At 39.1% G+C, this 17,681-nt stretch overlaps 1 protein-coding gene across 1 annotated transcript in view; it reads right to left on the reverse strand.

Moving 5' to 3' along the window:
- Positions 1 to 962: 962 nt before the first annotated feature.
- Positions 963 to 17,681, reverse strand: part of ankrd50 (ankyrin repeat domain 50) — a 118,846-nt gene continuing 102,127 nt past the window's right edge. Inside the window, exons 3-4 of the mRNA XM_072256138.1 lie at positions 14,018 to 17,580; positions 963 to 2,952 (exon numbers count right to left, since the gene is read on the reverse strand). Of these exons, the coding sequence (XP_072112239.1) occupies positions 14,021 to 17,580 (3,560 nt within the window). The 3' untranslated portion in view covers positions 963 to 2,952; positions 14,018 to 14,020. The remainder of the gene's footprint in view (positions 2,953 to 14,017; positions 17,581 to 17,681) is intronic.

Genomic DNA, 17,681 nt, shown 5'->3' on the forward strand with positions numbered 1-17,681 from the left:
GAATGATAAAATAAGAATTTCAGTGTTAGTGGAAGAGATATTTGAAAAGAATAGTAATTATAACCACATAACAATTACAGCATGGAAACAGGCTATCTCAGCCCTTCTAGCCTGTGCCAAACACTTACTCTCACAAGTGGAAAGAAAGTGACAATATTTGAAATATAGTTAGAGATCAAATGGGCTGCAGAGTTAAGAATAAAGTGTAAGAAGATAGAGCAAAGGAAAATAGCTTACTCAAGTATAACATTAAAGTTATCAATTCTTTTATGAAAAGCCCACACAGAATGAGCTTACATTCATAGCTTTTTTTACATATGTGGTCTCTTCTAATCGGATGCTATTTAATAACTGAAGTTGTTTATTTGCTTTGTTTATCTAAGATTTCTACAGAAGTTGTAGTGGGCATCATGGAACTACCACTTGCCCACACATCCCACCCTTCCCTCAGTAAGCAGCAGATTCATTAGCAGCGCCTTGGTTGTACTATCAATAGGCTGAGAACTTATTAGCTTTAAATTAACATATTTTTTATTTTTCTAAATTTTAAGTTATTTCTGTTAAATATTATTAAGAGATAAAGAATAGGTATAAGAGAGAAATAGTGATGATCATTATAGAAAATTCTGAACATATTGCAAGTGAGAAGTTCCCTTCAATTTTTGGTTTTAATTGCTGTATGCTATTATTCCCTTTTTAGTATCAAGAAAATCATAGATAATTCATACTTAGTTGAAACAATTTGATTTCTTTTGAAGGAGACGCTTCAATCAGGCTATAAACAATTCTTAAAGTTTGCTGCCCTCACAAAAAATTGATTTAAATTTAATTTTTCTCAAAAGTAAATTCACACAATCAGATACAACTCACAATATAAAATTTTCCATCAAATTAAAGTCAACTTGCTGAAAAGCAAATATATTTATTAAGCACTTTACTATACATAAGAATTTTTTGCTCAATATAATACAAGAAATAAAATAAAATCTTACAATGCAAAATTCAATGTACATTTAAGCTATTTACAACCAAATACAAAACCAAATGATTTAAATGTAAATCTAACTAACTGAAATACTGTTAAGTGATTTATTGAATAAACAAAGTAGACTTGCATATCAAAGCCAAAACTGGATAAAAGAGAATCGTAGAGAATTCAAATACTGCCTAGAATTAAAGGTAGAAGAATAGGATTTGAAGGCTCTACCTGCACCCTTCTCAATTGTTTTTGTTTTATCCAAATAACTAAATGAATAACCTTGGGCATTTTTCATTTAGAATCAAACAGGTGACTAAACTACTAAAGTTAGATTACCAATTCAGAGTCTGGTTCTAGTCAAGAGACCTGCTGGAAGAAGATTCCATTTCTGATGCCTTATGGTTTCATGCTTTAAACAATTTAATCACCAATCCCAATCCATCTGACTGCAACCACTGGGAATTTGAAATAAATTCTTGAAAGTAACACAGATTTGGAAATGTTCACTTTACAGTATTTACATAGAAACATCAATAACGGTATTTCTAATGAATTTAAACCAAAATATGAAATCACGGAAGTCTAAATGAAAAAAAAACTCTCTCTGGAAGTCTTAGCACCTTGTGTAACAATCTGTAGCTACTGTCTAACCAGAATAGTTCTTAAGAAAGGCATTTTTAAAACCTGAATACTGTAGTAATAAATGCTGCCGGCATTATTTTAAGTCTTAACCACATTCCTTGTGTTATAAAACACAGAAAAGGGGTAAAATGAAGTTGTGTTAGATTCAGTTTTGGATTCTGGGATTAATGGCACATGATAAAGCCCGAGGAGCCAAAGTCAACATTTTCAAAATCTTAATATAATGATCAAAGAGAACAGTCCCACAGGGACAAAAATACTGTGTCAGAATAAAAACGTCTAACTTTTCTCCCAAGAGGCTACATCTAATTCTAATCTACAGGACATAAATTGATCCCACCTTGGAATCAGCCTTTTGCCTAAGTATCGACATGCAATACACCACAGTAGTCCTGTCATCTATACCTTCAACACCTTACAGTGACACACCTTTTTCCCCACACAAAAAGCCACAAACAAATAACAAGCAATTTTCTTTTCTATGACATGTTATGCAACTAACTGGGTGTTGGATATCAGTTTGTCAAAACGGGAAAGAAAATTGCATATAAAAAAAATCACCATGTAGTTTTGAACACCATTACATTTTGTACATCCATCTTAATTTCATTACAAGAACCTTTCATTACAAAAAGTCTTTATGCTTTGCAAGTATCCGTGAACACATCAATGCATAATTAGAAAAAAACAATAAATATGAGAACCACTCATTCCAGTATTATTTTCAGTATTATGTAGGTTGCATTTCTGTGGAATCAATTTGTTAAATAATTTAAGGAGAGATAGGGCAAAAAGCTTCATGTGTGATTATTGTCAAATACAAGTTCATAGCAATAGGTTGAGTATATATTGCAACAATTTGAAGCCCACATCAGATCTAAATAATTAGGAATGCCTTGTTTTCTCATAAAGCCTCAATTTTCAATCAGTCCTAACATAACTCCAATTTGCATTCTGCATTCTTATCTCTCCCCAATGCATCAAGCAATAACTGTAATTGTTCTAGTGTTACATAATGGTTTATGTTTATGAAAGTACAAAGTAAACAAATATATAAAGCATATATTTATGCATGGTTACATTTAAAGATAGCTTTTATCATGGCACAGATAAAATTGTTACTTAATGAAACATCATGGTAGTATTAAAACTTTAATAACTTTTGCTGCTTTCATTGAGTAAAGGTGCTTTCAACTCTGATATCAGGGGGACGACTTCATAACCAGGCCAGCTCCATCCAGGCTGCAGTTGGTTCAATGCCCTCAGGTTACTGGCTGCAAACTATGATGGGAATTAAATGCGGCACTTCAATTAAGTCCATTGCGTTTCATCTGAAAAAGTGAACAATGCTTACATGAAAAATATATTTACAGATATTAATGACTAAGAATTTCTTGAATTCAACGCATTAGTCCTTAATTCTTGCTTTTATATTAAGTAAAAGTAATAAATTCCACAATATCTTTAATCTTGTAAGTGTTGCGGTTACTTAATAGTACCCTTGTCAATAAACCTTTCTTCATGTCGATGTAGATTGTGAAATGGTACACTCTCTGACATGGAACCATCAGAATGAAATCTGATCCCAATGTTAACTAACATTCTTACACAGATCTTAAAACTATGTTCATTGGATAGCAGCCAAGTTTCTCTTTTTAGCTTAACTTTATCAAGGTCAAATTGTTATACTAATTTATACAACAGTTAAGGTGAACTAATGCATAAACTCATGTTCAAACTTGGGTCCTGCTCCTTAAGCCCAATTCCAAAGTAGCAGCAAATTATCCAATCAAAGTCAAGAGAAACTAAACATTTGTGAGTACAGGTTTCCCCCGCTAACCGAAGGTTAAGCGTTCCCATGAAAATGCTCGTAAACCGAAATGGCGTAAAGCAAAGAAGCAATTACCTTTAATTTATATGGGAAAATTTTTTGAGCGTTCCCAGACCCAAAAAAAACCTACCAAATCATACCAAATAGCACACAAAACCTAAAATAACACTAACATATAGCAAAAACAGGAATGATATGATAACTACACAGCCTATATAAAGTAGAAATAACGTATGTACAGTGTAGTTTCACTTAACAGAATTGGGAAGTTTGAGCCAAAATCAATTTGTCGGAAAAAAATCGGCATGTGCATGCATGTGCATATCACGCATTCGCATGTACACGCACGTCACGCATGCCCACACACCTGCCCGCAAAAGGCTTCATGGTCATGGTAGTCTTTCTCGGGGTAAACAAAAGTTTAAAGCGAGTGTCTTTTTTTGTAAAAGCGAAAATCCTCTTTCAGTTAACGAAAACAGGTACTAATGTAGGTCTTTCGTAAAAGCGAAATGTCGTAAAGAGAACGTTCGGTAAGCGGGGGGCACCTGTATAACATTTTCTGCACAAGCAATAAATCATGGGGCAAATAGAAATTTGTGATATACTGATCTGAGGGATTGTTTATTCATCTAACCACTTGAGCAAACCTGAATAACTTCTCTACAATTGTCAATTCCAGTATTTTATCTTCTCTTCTGAGATTTAATAGATCAAGCAATATTAAATCTAACCCCAAAGATGGAACCCAGAAATTGTATTTTAAGACATGAAGTACACTTTTTCCTTAACCATACATATAAATATTCCAATCATAATGCAATTTAATCTGAAGATCTAAGAAAGCTGCATATGCAATAGTGAATAAAAAGCAAAAAAAACTGGAAAAGCTGAAAACCTAAAAATTGAAAATGCTCCAAATACTTAATAAGCCTTAGAAACACTTCAGATGGATGACTTTTCATAAGAACTTGGCAAAATTAGGCAAAAGCATAATTTAACTTTCAGATAAAGGCCCATGAAGGACAGAACAAAGGGTTTACCCATGATGGGATGAACAATCAGAGAGAGACTGTAAGATAATTAGTGGTTTGCACATACTCAAAAGGCCAAACTCCAAGTCATTGTTGAATTGTACTTTGGAGCATTCATAAGAATGGGCCTTCACACTTAAGATTTACATATTAATAGTTCCCTACTCACCCTCTTCTTTTGTATTTCAGTAAATTTTATTCATGAATGTACAAACAGAACACAGAACATGGAACAGTACAACACAGTACAGTACAAGCCCTTCAGCCCACAATATTGTGCCTACCTTTTCACCTACTCTAAGATCTACCTAACCCTTCCCTCCCACATAGCCTTCCATTTTCCTTTCATCCATGTTCCTATCTAAGAGTCTCTTAAATGTCAGGTAATGTATTTGTCTCTACTATCAACCCTGACAGTGTGATCCATGCACCCACGACGTTCTGTGTAAAAAAAAACCTCTGCCATCCCCCTATAGTTACCTCCAATAGCCTTGAAATTATGTTCCCTCCTATTAGCCATTTCTACATTGGGAAAAACTCTCTCTGGCTGCCTGCTCTATCCATGCCTCTTATTATCTTATACACCTCTATCATCACTTTTCATCCTTCTTCGTTCCAAAGCTCGCTCAACCTATTCTCATAAAACATACTCAACATGCTCGCTAATCCAGGCAGCATTTTGGTAAATCTCATCTGTACCTGCATTCTCTCTAAAGTTTCCATTTACTTCTTAAAATCAGAGGACCACAAATGAACACAATATAGCAAGTGTAGCCTAACCAGAGTTTTATAGAGCTAGAAATGGTACATGGCTTTCTTAATATTCAGTGTTTGCCGTCTGGACACTTGCAGTGTCATCCATTTAATACATTCTACATAATAGGCACAGATCTCTTTGAAGAATATACTCTACAAATGTTTTTGGAGCTTATAACATAAAACCTAGGTCCTCAGTGACAGTGGCAACAAGAATTTAGGTTGGTTGCACCAAGCTTCGATATGTCCTTTAGTAGTCCTCCTACAGTTAGTAATATGCCAGGCAGCAGCTGTCACTTACAGACATCTCCAACAAATTTTGGGCAGAAGGTGCATCCCTCAAAACATTGGTGATCGTCCAGCAACACTTGATGTTTGTGCCAGTTAGCATCCTTGGGAAGAGCTTGTAAATCATAAAGTCCTCAGTTAGAATTGAAAATACACATGGACTAAGATGTTAACTGTCCTGTGCTATCACCAGTGGGATCATCAGTTGATCTGCCACCTGTCTTCAGGAGTTTTGGCCCGCTTATGATCAAGGCTCCCTCGAGGTGGTCGGCCAGCAGTGCTAAAGCACCACCTCCCACTGGTGAGCTTAAAATCTTGGCATCTGCCTCTATCAGAGTTGTTGGTCACTGTTGCTGTTATAACTGCTTCAGATGAATCTCAACAAGGACCGCAGAATCCTTTTCCAGACCCATGTTGCAAATCAGAGTTCACAATAAGTTGTGCAGCAATGTGTGTATATAATTAAATAACGGGTGGGGTACGAGGGGGAGGTGGGGCATTAGCAGAAGTTTGAGAAGTCAATGTTCATGCCATCAGATTGGAGGCTACCCAGACGGAATATAAGATGTTGTTCCTCCAACTTGAGTGTGGCTTCATCTTTACAGTAGAGGAGGCCATGGATAGACATATCAGAATGGGAACAGGACATGGAATTAAAATGTGTGATAGACATATTAGAACGCTCTGTCCGCCAGAGAAAGCAGGATCTCCCAGCGGCCCCACCTCCCCCTCGTACCCCATCCGTTATTTATTTATATACACACATTCTTTTTCTCTCTCTCCTTTTTGTCCCTCTGTCCCCCTCACTATACCCCATGCCCATCTTCTGGACTCCCCCCCTCCCCTTTTCTTTCTCCCTAGGCCTCCTGTCCCATGATCCTCTCATATTCCTTTTGCCAATCACCTGTCCAGCTCTTGGCTCCATCCCTCACCCTCCTGTCTTCTCCCCCTCCCCCTCCCATTTTCAAATCTCTTACTAGCTCTTCTTTCAGTTAGTCCTGACGAAGGGTCTCAGCCCAAAACCTCGATTGTACCTCTTCCTAGAGATGCTACCTGGCCTGCTGCGTTCACCAGCAACTTTTATGTGTGTTGCGTATAATTCATGTTCTATTTATGTCTTTCTTTTGAATGTTGTTTATCTGATGTTATCTGCCTGTGATATCTCTGCAAGCAAGTTCTTCATTATACCCATGCAGACATGTACTTGAGTACGCAACAATAAACTCTTACTTTGATGTTGACTATTAACCACAGGTCTCAGCTGAACAATTGTCTTTCTTTCTGTTCAGCACTTAAATTTATTTCTTAGTTTATACTCTGTTTCTCAGTGAGGCCCCTCCAATCGTGTTGCTTTATGAGCTTTGCCTTATTGTTACCCAATTCTATGGACAAAGACATATTGAACTAAGTTTCCAGGTTATAGATATTTTCTGCCGAGAAGCTTGCAGCAAGTTGTAAATAGCAAGTTGTGCTATTTCATCTTTGAAAGAAGAATCCTGGTCTTTAGTCAATGTAGAAACAGATTATTTTTGCTCTTATATTTAAAAGTATCAATACAATTCCTTGCATTAATGACCAAGTTGTTAATATTTTAAGAGGAGGGAAAATCAGAGTAGGATCAACAATAATGTAACCATTTATTGACCTGCTGTATTTCTGGAGCAAGGAAAGTGGTGCCCAATATTCCTGTATAAATAAATTGAGGTCCTGTAACATACACTGGTACATATGTGATTTACTAACCACACAAACATGAGGAAATCTGCAGATGCTGGAATCTGTTGTGTGTGTTAATGTAAATAAGTAATTCACCTCGTGTTTAAGCTATATTTCAAGTTCTCACATTTTCCCAAACATTACCATGGAAAACTCAATATATTCTGGCTTCAACTTTAAAGGAAAATTACTTCTTTGCAAGTAGTCAGTTGTGAATTAGGTGCAAGGTTGTGTCAGTTTACATACGATAACATGAAAATCCAACTTATTTCTTCAGATGAAGATCCATCCCAGTTTCTTTCCCCCACTACAGATGAGATAAACTTGCTTTTTGTACTATAATCAACTGTGAATGGGTGTGGAGCTGATGTCTTTTATCTCTTGTTGATAAGCACCACTCTATGGGCCAGAAAATCTTTGCTTACCGTCATACAGGAGAATGAGGAGGTGATAGATAGAAACTACAGGCAGGTAGTCACTCCTAGGTGGTAGGTACCTGGGTGACTGTCAAGAGAGGCCACCAGAATAGACAGATAATGCAGAGCATCCCCGGTGATACTCCCCCTCAATAAGATGCATACCATTTTAGATACGGTTGATGGAAGGAGAACAACTTGCCAGGGGAAAGCCCCAGCAACCAAGTCTCCGGCACTGAGACTGGCTCTGTAGCTCCGAAGGGAAGGGGGAAGAGGAGGAGTGCAGTGATCACTGATTAGCAGAGCAGACAAGAAATTCGGTGGATGTGAATGAGACACCTGGATAGTATGTTGTCCCCCTGATGCCAGGGTCATGGACATCTTGGACAGCATTCTAAAGAGGAAGGATGAGCAGTCAGAAGTTGTGGTACATATTAGTACCAACGACATAGGTAGTAAAAGGGAGGAGGTCCTGAAGAGAGAATATAGGTAGTTAGGTAGAAAGCTGAAAAGCAGGACCTCCTGGGTAGTAACTTCTGGATTGTTGCCTGTGCCACATGCCAATTAGGGTAACAACTGAATGACTTGGCAGATGAACGTGTGGCTGAGGAATTAGAGCAGGGGGAGAGTTTCAGATTTCTGGAACACTAGGAATTCTTCCGGGCAAGGTATAAACCATATAAAAAAGCATGGGTTACACCTGAACCTGGGGGGTGGGGGGCGGCGGTGGGGGAAGCAATATCCTCGTGAGCAGGATGCTAGAGTTGTTGGAAAAGGTTTGAACTAATTTAGTAGGGGAATGGGAACCGGACTGATCGGGCAGAGGAGCGGGCATTTGGTATACAAGTAGATGCAGCATGTAGTGAGACTGTGAGGAAGGATAGGCAGTTGGTCAGGCAAAGCTGCAGTCAGTCTTTAAACTAAATAGTGTTGGGGGGGGGTTGAACAGTTTGGAAAAATGACGATAAAGTGAAAGGGAAAGAGCAAAGGAGAAGTTACAAAAGTTTCCAGAATAAATAAAAAAGACAAGAGATTTAGAAAAGAATTAAAATTTAACCTGGTAACTTAGGGGCAAAGATAAAAAGGGAGACGTATACAGGACTGAAGAATATGTATTTGAATGCACAAAATATATGGAATAAGGCAGATGATCTTGTAGTGCAGTGTGATGGGGTCCTGAATTAACCCTATGAACTGTACTTTTAAAAGAGAGAGAAAGAAAGAGAGAGAGGGACGAAGACTGCTCACAGTTTGTTTATACTTTCTACAAGGACACTGCCTGCTTGTAAGTTCTTACAGAGACAGAAGGGAGGAGCTACTTGGGAAACAGCTGGTATTCAGCACGGTGAGATAAATAGAAGGTCAGATGATAGACCTACAGACACATGGTTTTGGACACTGAATGAGCTTTGTTGTGTCCACAGAAAAGGTGGGTTTTGGAGGATCGATCAGGCGGATCTATCAGTGGCTCTCGCAGTGTGAAAAGAGTGTGACCAGTGGGGAGTTATTTGTGTGACCAACCCTCACCTGGGTTGATAATTCCACCACAAAAGATCTGTCCCCTTTGTTGTAGTCACAGTCGGTGTCTTCTAAAGGATTTCAGAGGACAATGGGAAGATCGATGGCGTCAGCTCACCTGAAGACTCAAATCTCTCCCTCTCTCTCTCTCCATCACTACTCAACTCAATACCACGAACTGAACTGAACTTTACTCATCATCGTAAGACTATCTATTTAGCCCTAGACTTGAAGAAGCTTGGTTTTCATATATTTCCACACTTACTTATATATATAATCATTGTTAACCTATTGGATATATCTGCATTTATATTACTGTATTGCATAGTTACTATTAAATACCATTAGCTAATAGCAATACCGGACTCCAAAGTGTTTTCCATTTCTGCTGGTTCTTTAACCCGTCACGTGGTACGTGACATGCAGTTAGAAACTGGCAGCTAAGATGTAGTGGGCATCACTGACCCACGGCTGAAAGAAGATCATTGCTGGGAGCTTAACATCCAAGGATAGACATTGTATTGAAAGTACAAGCAGGTAGGCAGAGGGGATGGGGTGGCTGTTGGTAAAAAAAAACAAATCCTTAGAAAGAAGTGACATTGGATCAGAAGATTAGAGTCCTTGTGGGTCAAGTTAAGAAACTGAAAGGGTAATAAGCCCCTGATGGGAGTTATATACAGACCTCCGAACAATAGTCAGGATCTGGGGTACACAATCACAACAGGAGATAGAAAAGGCACGTAAAAAGAGCAATGTTATGATAATCGTGGGGGATTTCAATATGCTAGTAGATTGGTAAATCAGGTTGTTGCCGCATCCCAAGATAAGGAACTTGTAAAATGCCTATGAGATTTTTTTTAAGAGCAGCTTGTGGTTGAGCCCACTAGGGGGAAAAAAAAACAATATTTGCTGTGTAATGAACCAGATTTGATCAGGGAGCTTAAGGTAAAGGAACCCTTAGGAGACAGCAATCATAATATAATAGAATTCATCCCACAGTTTGAGAGGGAGAAGCTAAAATCAGATTACAATGGAGTAAAGGGAACTGGTCAAAGTTGAATGGAAGGGGACACTAGCAGGGTTTAGCAGAACAACAATGGCTGGAGTTTCCAGACGCATTTCGGAAGGTGCAAGATATATTCATCCCAAAGAGGTAGCAGTATTCCAAAAAGAGGATGAAGCAACCGTGGTTGACATGGGAAGTCAAAGACCATATAAAAGCAGAAGAAAGGCATATAATATAGCAAAAATTAGTGGGATGCCAGAGGATTTGGAAGCTTTTAAAAACAAACAGCAGGCAACTAAATAAAGCAATGAGGAGAGAAAATATGAAATATGAAGGTAAGCTAGCTAATAATATAGAAGAGGATACAAGGAGTTTTTTTCAGATGTATAAAGAGTAAAAATAAGCGAGAGTGAATATTGGACAGCTGGAAAATAACAATTGCAGACTTAATGGAGGACAAAGACATGGTGAACAAACTCAATAAGTATTTTGCATCAGTTTTCACTGTGGAAAATACCAGTAGTATGTCAGAAATTCAAGAGTGTCGGAGGCAGAAGTGAGTGTAGTTGCTATTATTAAGGAGAAGGTACTTGGGAAGCTGAAAGGTCTGAAAATAGATGAGCCACCTGGACCAGATTGGCAGGGTTCTGAAAGGGGCAGCTGAAGAGATTGTGGAGGTATTAGTAGTGATCATTCAACAATCACTAGATTCTGGAATTGTTCAGTAGGACTGGAATATTGCTAATGCCACTCCACTCTTTAAGAAAGGAGTGAGGCAAAAGACAGGAACTTAACTTATACACTAGTTAGCCTGACCAGTGGTTGGGAAGATGTTGGAGTTCATTATTAAGGATGTGATTCTTGGGGTACTTGGAGGCACATGATAAAACAGAACAAAATAAGCAGTTTTCTTAAGGGGAAATCTTGCATGACAAATCTGTTTGAATTCTTTGAGGAAATAATTGGCAGGAGAGACAAAGGAGAGTCAATGGATGTTGTTTACTTCACTTTCAGGAGGCTTCTGACAAGGTGACACACATGAAGTTGGTAAACAAGATAAGAGTAGCTCATGGTATTATAGAAAAGATACTAGCGTGGAAAGAATATTGGCTGACTGGCACGAGGCAAAAACTGGGAATAAAGGGGCCTTTTCTGGTTGATTGCTAGTGACTAGTGTTGTTCTGTAGGGGTTGGTGTTGGTACCGTTTCTTATCATGCTGTATATTAATTTGGACATTGGAATTGAAGCTTTGTGGCCAAGTTTGTACAAAATACCAGGATAGATGGAGGGGAAGATAGTCATTTGAGGAAGCCAAGAGTCTGCAGAAGGACTGTACGGAAGTGAATGGTTATGCACTTCGTAGAAGGAATAAAGGCATAGAATATTTTCTAAATGGGGAGCAAATTCAGAATAAGAGGTGCAAAGGAACCTGGAAGACCTTGTGCAGGATTCCCTAAAAATTAACTTGTAGGTTGAGTCAGTGGTAAGGAAGGTAACTGCAAGGCTAGCACTCATTTCATGAGGATTAGAATATAAAAGCAAGGATGAAATACTGAAGGTTTATAACCCATTGGCCAAACCACACTCGGAGTATTGTGAGCAGTTTTGTGCCACTTATCTTGTAAAGAATGTGCCAGTATTGGAGAGGCTCCATAGAATAATCACAATAATAATCCTGGGAAGGAAAGGGTTAATTTATTAGGAGCATTTGATGGCTTTGAATCTGTACTCACTGGAGATGAGAAGAAACAGGGCAGAGTTCATTGAAACCTACCAAATATTGAAAGGCTTAGATGGGCTGGATGTGGAAAGGATGTGTCCTATAGTAGTGGCATGTAGGACCAGAGGGCACAGACTCAGAATCCAAGGATGCCCCTTCAGAACAATGATGAGAAATTATCTCTTTAGCAAGAGTGTGGTGAATCTATGCAAGTCATTTCCACAGACAGCTGTAGAAGCCAAGTACTTGGTGCTGGATTAGACTTAATAATTATTTTCTTCGTAGCTTAACAATTAACAGTTAGCATTTTTAAATTCTATCTACTTACATACATGTAATTGTTTAGTATTTTTTTCTAGTGGTCACAGTATGTATAGTATATGCAATTGTTCAGTATTTCTCCAAGTGGTTACATTTTCTGATTCTGGAAAGCTCTGTAAGCTTATCAGGTGTGGCATTATTTGAACAGAGGATATCTCATTGGTTGACTCTTATCCACAAATTTGATCAAGTTGTTTATCTCCGGGTATAAAAAGAGCTGACCACACAGTGGTGCCATTTTATTTGCTTCCCTCTCCCTTCACTTAGCAGACCACTACCATAGTCTATAATTTTCTTTGTTCTATTAAAGCTTAATAAACAATCGTGAAGCAACACATTTTGTACCTCTCTCATGACTTCCGAAAGAATCTAAAGATTAAAACATCACAATCCAACATTGGGTATACTTTAACCAAAGGTAGATAGGTTCTTGATTAGTAAGAGTGTCAAAGGTTATGGAGGGAAGGCAGGAGAATGGGGTTGAAAGAGATAATAAATCAGACATTATAGAATAGCAGAGCAGATTCGATAAGCCAAATTGCTTAATTCTGTTCCTATGTTTTATGGTCTTATGGTCATCTGTATGGTAATTTGCAAATGTCAAAAAATGGTTGGGATACATTAAAATAGTATGCTCAGGTCCTTGAAATTACTACCTCAGGTACTCAAAATGAAAATCTGAAAGTACTTAGCAGTTCAGACCAATGATCATTCATCAGAACAGGGAAGTCTTACAGAGACTTAACAGGTATTGACCAGGTAGTGGTAGGGAAATGAGGAAACTGAGAAAAGAACAAAAAGATTTGTAACAGTAGAAGTCAATTTAAATTAAACAAAATGAATAATGCAAGACATATTAAGACTGTAAACAACTTTAGTTATTTAATTTCTTCTGTTCGTCAAACTATTACAGATCTTCCCCTTTATTCCTTCCCCTTACTCTTTTCACTGTCTTTATGCTTAAAACCTGTTGCATCTTTAAGTTTTGCTCATTCCTTCTTCATTACTTTCATTTCTCTAAAGATGCTGTCCGACATGCAGAATATGGAAGAACCAGGATCATCGCTATTCACCATATACATTTACATGCATTAGGAATTTGCTGTGGTGTTTTGATCATGGCACAGCATGCAACAATATAAATATTTAACAAGTATAAAGAACTATATAAAAAATTAAAGAAATCCTAACCTCCAAAGGATATCCATCATTTTCCACCTTTACTTCCAGGGCATTAGCCAAAAAAACCTACCCCTACTGAAGAAACTACTAATTTTCATCTTTTTCTTATGTTTCAAATCAAAATGGCTTTCTCATAGGTTTCAACTGCAGTAACATCAAACCTACAGATACACATATTATGATACTGCTTCCAATTGAAGTTTTCAAGATTTTTAGCAGAACAGCCAAGAGTAGAGAGAAACTACATTTGTAGAGTGAACAACAAACAACAGTCCTGACGAAGGGTCTCGGCCTGAAACGTCGACTGTACCCCTTCCTAGAGATGCTGCCTGGCCTGCTGCGTTCACCAGCAACTTTGATGTGTGTTATTTGTAGAGTGAGTTGAGTCACAGATCAGTCATGATCTAACTGCATTATGGACACTAATGTCTTAGAAAGCCTACTCCCAATTCAATGCTGTTTCCTAAGTTCCCCTGCTGAGAAAGACTTATGTATAAATAAAATGATGCATAAACATGATGAACCTGTTATAGGAAATTTGGGTCTACAACTTATCACAATGTCAATAATTGAATGCGTTAGAGAAACAAATAAATACACTTAAGGGTACCTGCTATAATGGTGTCTCTTTCTTGTAATTAAAGCTTGAATCTGTCCCTTCAATCTGTAATTTTAGAGCCTGCTTCAGGCTCAGTTCAGTCTCTGCTAATGGATAACCTTCCAAACATTCATTATGTCCTCTTTCCTGTGCACTTCTTGGAACAGCAACTCTGCTCAGGAAAACAGGATTCCCTTGCAAATAATTTGGATTTGTCATGATTCCATTTCGTTTCTTCTGCTCTCCATGCTGTTGAATTAAGAACTGTTGCTGAGTCCTTGTATGTTCCTGTGGACTTTGTGGAATTAAGATTTTACACTGTGATTCATGCGATGTCTGTTTTAGTGACACTACACTATTCTGCACCATTTTATTTATGGCCATTCGCTTGTCAAGTTGTGTCATTTCATATTCTAAAACCTTGGGCTGAGGGGAGCTGTTTTGTTTATTCTGTGCTGCTCTTTTCCCAGACGAAGTACTTTTGGAACCTTCACTGGACACAACATGTCCAGTTTTGCTGCTCTTACCAGATTTCACATTGGGCTTCATCTGTCCCCATTCATTTTCACTGGTTGGGGAACTAGCATGCTGTCCTATGGAACGTGTAGTAGATGACGGAGATACAATAGACTGCCTGCTTCGACTGCGTGGCAAAGAATGCTGCTGTATCTGTTCTGTGAAGGACATACCATGGAAACTGTCCATAGGTACAGTCTGGGCTGTTGCTGTGGATGATGTTGTGCGGAGAGAGGAATTTTTGGAACTCTTTAGTGAATTATTGGACAAAGAGGATTTCTGCCGATCGACTGTTGAATCTGGAGATTCAGAAGGTGAACTGAAAGGATGTTGAGGGCCATTAGAAAAACCCCGCACAGCAGACTGATCTCCTCCACCAGTGCTGCCTGAGCTATTTGACTTAATTGTCAAAGATTGCATTTTCACAGTGACAGATTGAGGGGCTGCCTGTTCCATTGTATGAACCGGAGATGGGCTGCATCCATTTAAACTAGAAGCTCCATACTTTTCTAATAACTTTATAATTTGTGTGTGGCCACCTTTTGCAGCAACTCTCATTGCAGTGCGTCCAAACTGGTCAGCATGGTTTGGATCAGCACCATGTTCCAACAATATCTGGACAACATCCACATGTCCTTCTTGGGCTGCAATACAAAGAGCAGTGGCACCCTGGTTGCACGTATGATCTACTGATGCTCCATGGTCAATCAGCAACTGGACAATTTTCATGTGCCCCTGCCATGCAGAAGATTGTAAAGCTGACCTCTTCTCATTATCTGCCGAATTAACATCAGCATGATAGTTTATTAAAAGTTGAGCCATTTCCAAGTGTCCCTGCCAGCAGGAAACATGCAGAGCAGTTCTTCCCTCTGCATCTGTGCTTTCTACATTTGCTCCATTTTCTAGCAAATACTCAGCCATTGCTAGCTGATTTTCAAGTGCTAGGATGTACAGAGTTGGGCGGCTGTCAGCGTCCTTGCAATTAACATCAGCCCCATGGCTCAAGAGAAGTTCAACTATATCTCTATGGCCTTCTAATGATGCAACACGTAATGCATTCCTCCCATCATAGCCTCTCTGATCTACATTTGATTTGTTTTCAAGCATAACCTGTACACAGTCATAATGGCCTTCCTGACCAGCCAGTATTAAAGGGATTCGACCATCATTGTCCACCTCATTAGTTCTAGCACCTTGTTCAATAAGTGCTTCACATACTACTCGGTGACCCTCAAATGCTGACATATGCAATGGAGTCCAACCAGCATCATCTCTATGATTCTCATCGAGTCCTCTGTCCAGCAGAGTACGCACCACTTCCACATTTCCTTGTGCTGAGGCTATACTCAATACTGTTCTTCCTTCACTATCGATGGTATCCACCGCTGCACCCCAAAACAGCAAGGTGTTTACCACAGAGGCATGGCCCATGGATGCAGCGGCTAGAAGAGGGGTACGACCGTTGTTATCAGTGTGATCCACATCTGCCCCTCCTTCAAGAAGCAAATCGACAACATCCACATGACCTTCATAGGCCGCTACTAACAGTGGAGTCATACCATCCTTGTCACAGTGGTCAACTTCTGCTCCTCGGTCAATCAGCAAACTAACCACTGATGCATGACCTTTGCTTGCTGGGACACACAGTGCAGCAACTGACAGAGCTGTCCTTCCATCTACATCTTCATGATTTATCACCGCACCATGATCAACCAGGTGTTCGACTATTTCTCTATGTCCCATGTATGCTGCCGCAATGAGTGCCGTCCTTCCTTCATTATCTGCTTTGTTAACCTCGGCTCCATGTTGAAGCAGATTTAGAACAATGTCTTCATGTCCGCCCCATGCTGCTGCCCTAAGAGCAGTCCGACTATCTGCATCGGCACAATCCACTTTAGCTCCAGCATAAAGAAGTGCAGAAACCACTTCAGTGTGTCCTCCCCAAGCTGCTGACCTGAGTGCTGTCCATCCATCTTGGTCAGTATGATTTATGTTAGCACCATGCCCAATGAGGCAATTAACAACCTTGGTGTGACCCTGCCTTGCAGCAAGTGTAAGTGCTGTCTGTCCATGATTATCTTCAATTTCCAGATCAGCTTCCCTTGATATCAGTAGATTAACTACATCTAAGTTGCCACTATAGGCTGCACTACCCAACAATGTTCTTCCATTAGAGTCAATCTGGTTAACAGAGGCCCCATTATCCAGTAGAGTTCGAATGGAGTCCTCCCTCTCCAACGCCTGCCGAACAATACATGATGTGCGGTCATCATCACTGTTCACATGAGCTCCTGCCTTCACTAACAGCTGCAGTATTTCCTGTTCTTTAGGAATCACTGTCGACAAAGCTCCTTTCACAGGCGTACTGTTCCAAATCATCCACAATGCCAAATGATGTGTTTCCAGCTGTAAGTTAGAATTAAGCAGGTGCAGAGCCAATTCTTGTACCTCCATCGGGGAGAGTTCTTTTGCACGACATGTGTAACTCATGGCTAACATCCTGTGGCCCTCTGCAGCATTACACAAGTACTTCTGGGTGCAGTGCTTCACATCAAGTAACCATTCGGCAAAACTGTAATGAAACAGAATTTTAGTGCTTCCCAAGCCATCAACAAGAATCTTTGATAATATATCTAATTTACGCTGAAATTCTTCTATTGTCATGGTCATATTTTTTGTCCAGACTGCATGATATAATTCTGAAGTCGTCAAAGGCCTACAGGCAGCCAAAATTACGTTTAGAATAGGCTGCACTTTTGCAAATTGTTTTCGCACAAAAAGCCTCTGACAAAGCCAGAGATAGAGTCCATTCAAAGTTCCTGGAATATCTCTAATTTCTCGCAGCATAATAAAACTTTCCACCACTCCGTCAAGGACACGTTCGAGATAAAGGAAACAGCCACTGCTTTTAATATGAAGTTGGTTCAACATTTCAGCTGTTTCTTTTGTCAGATGCTGCCTGAGTGCTTCCTCCTGGTCCAGCCTATGTAGAATATACTGCTGTACATCTTTCACTATGTAGGCTTTACGTAGATCATCCAAGCTAATTTTTCGGAAGCCTGCATGGAAAATAAGAAATACAATTAGATATTATTATTAATGTAGGAGTTTATCAAACTTATGTCTGCTAACCCTTCTGTACCCCTTATGTACCTGATAA

Source organism: Mobula birostris, chromosome 4, assembly GCF_030028105.1.
Source record: "Mobula birostris isolate sMobBir1 chromosome 4, sMobBir1.hap1, whole genome shotgun sequence".
NCBI classification, from domain to species: domain Eukaryota; kingdom Metazoa; phylum Chordata; class Chondrichthyes; order Myliobatiformes; family Myliobatidae; genus Mobula; species Mobula birostris.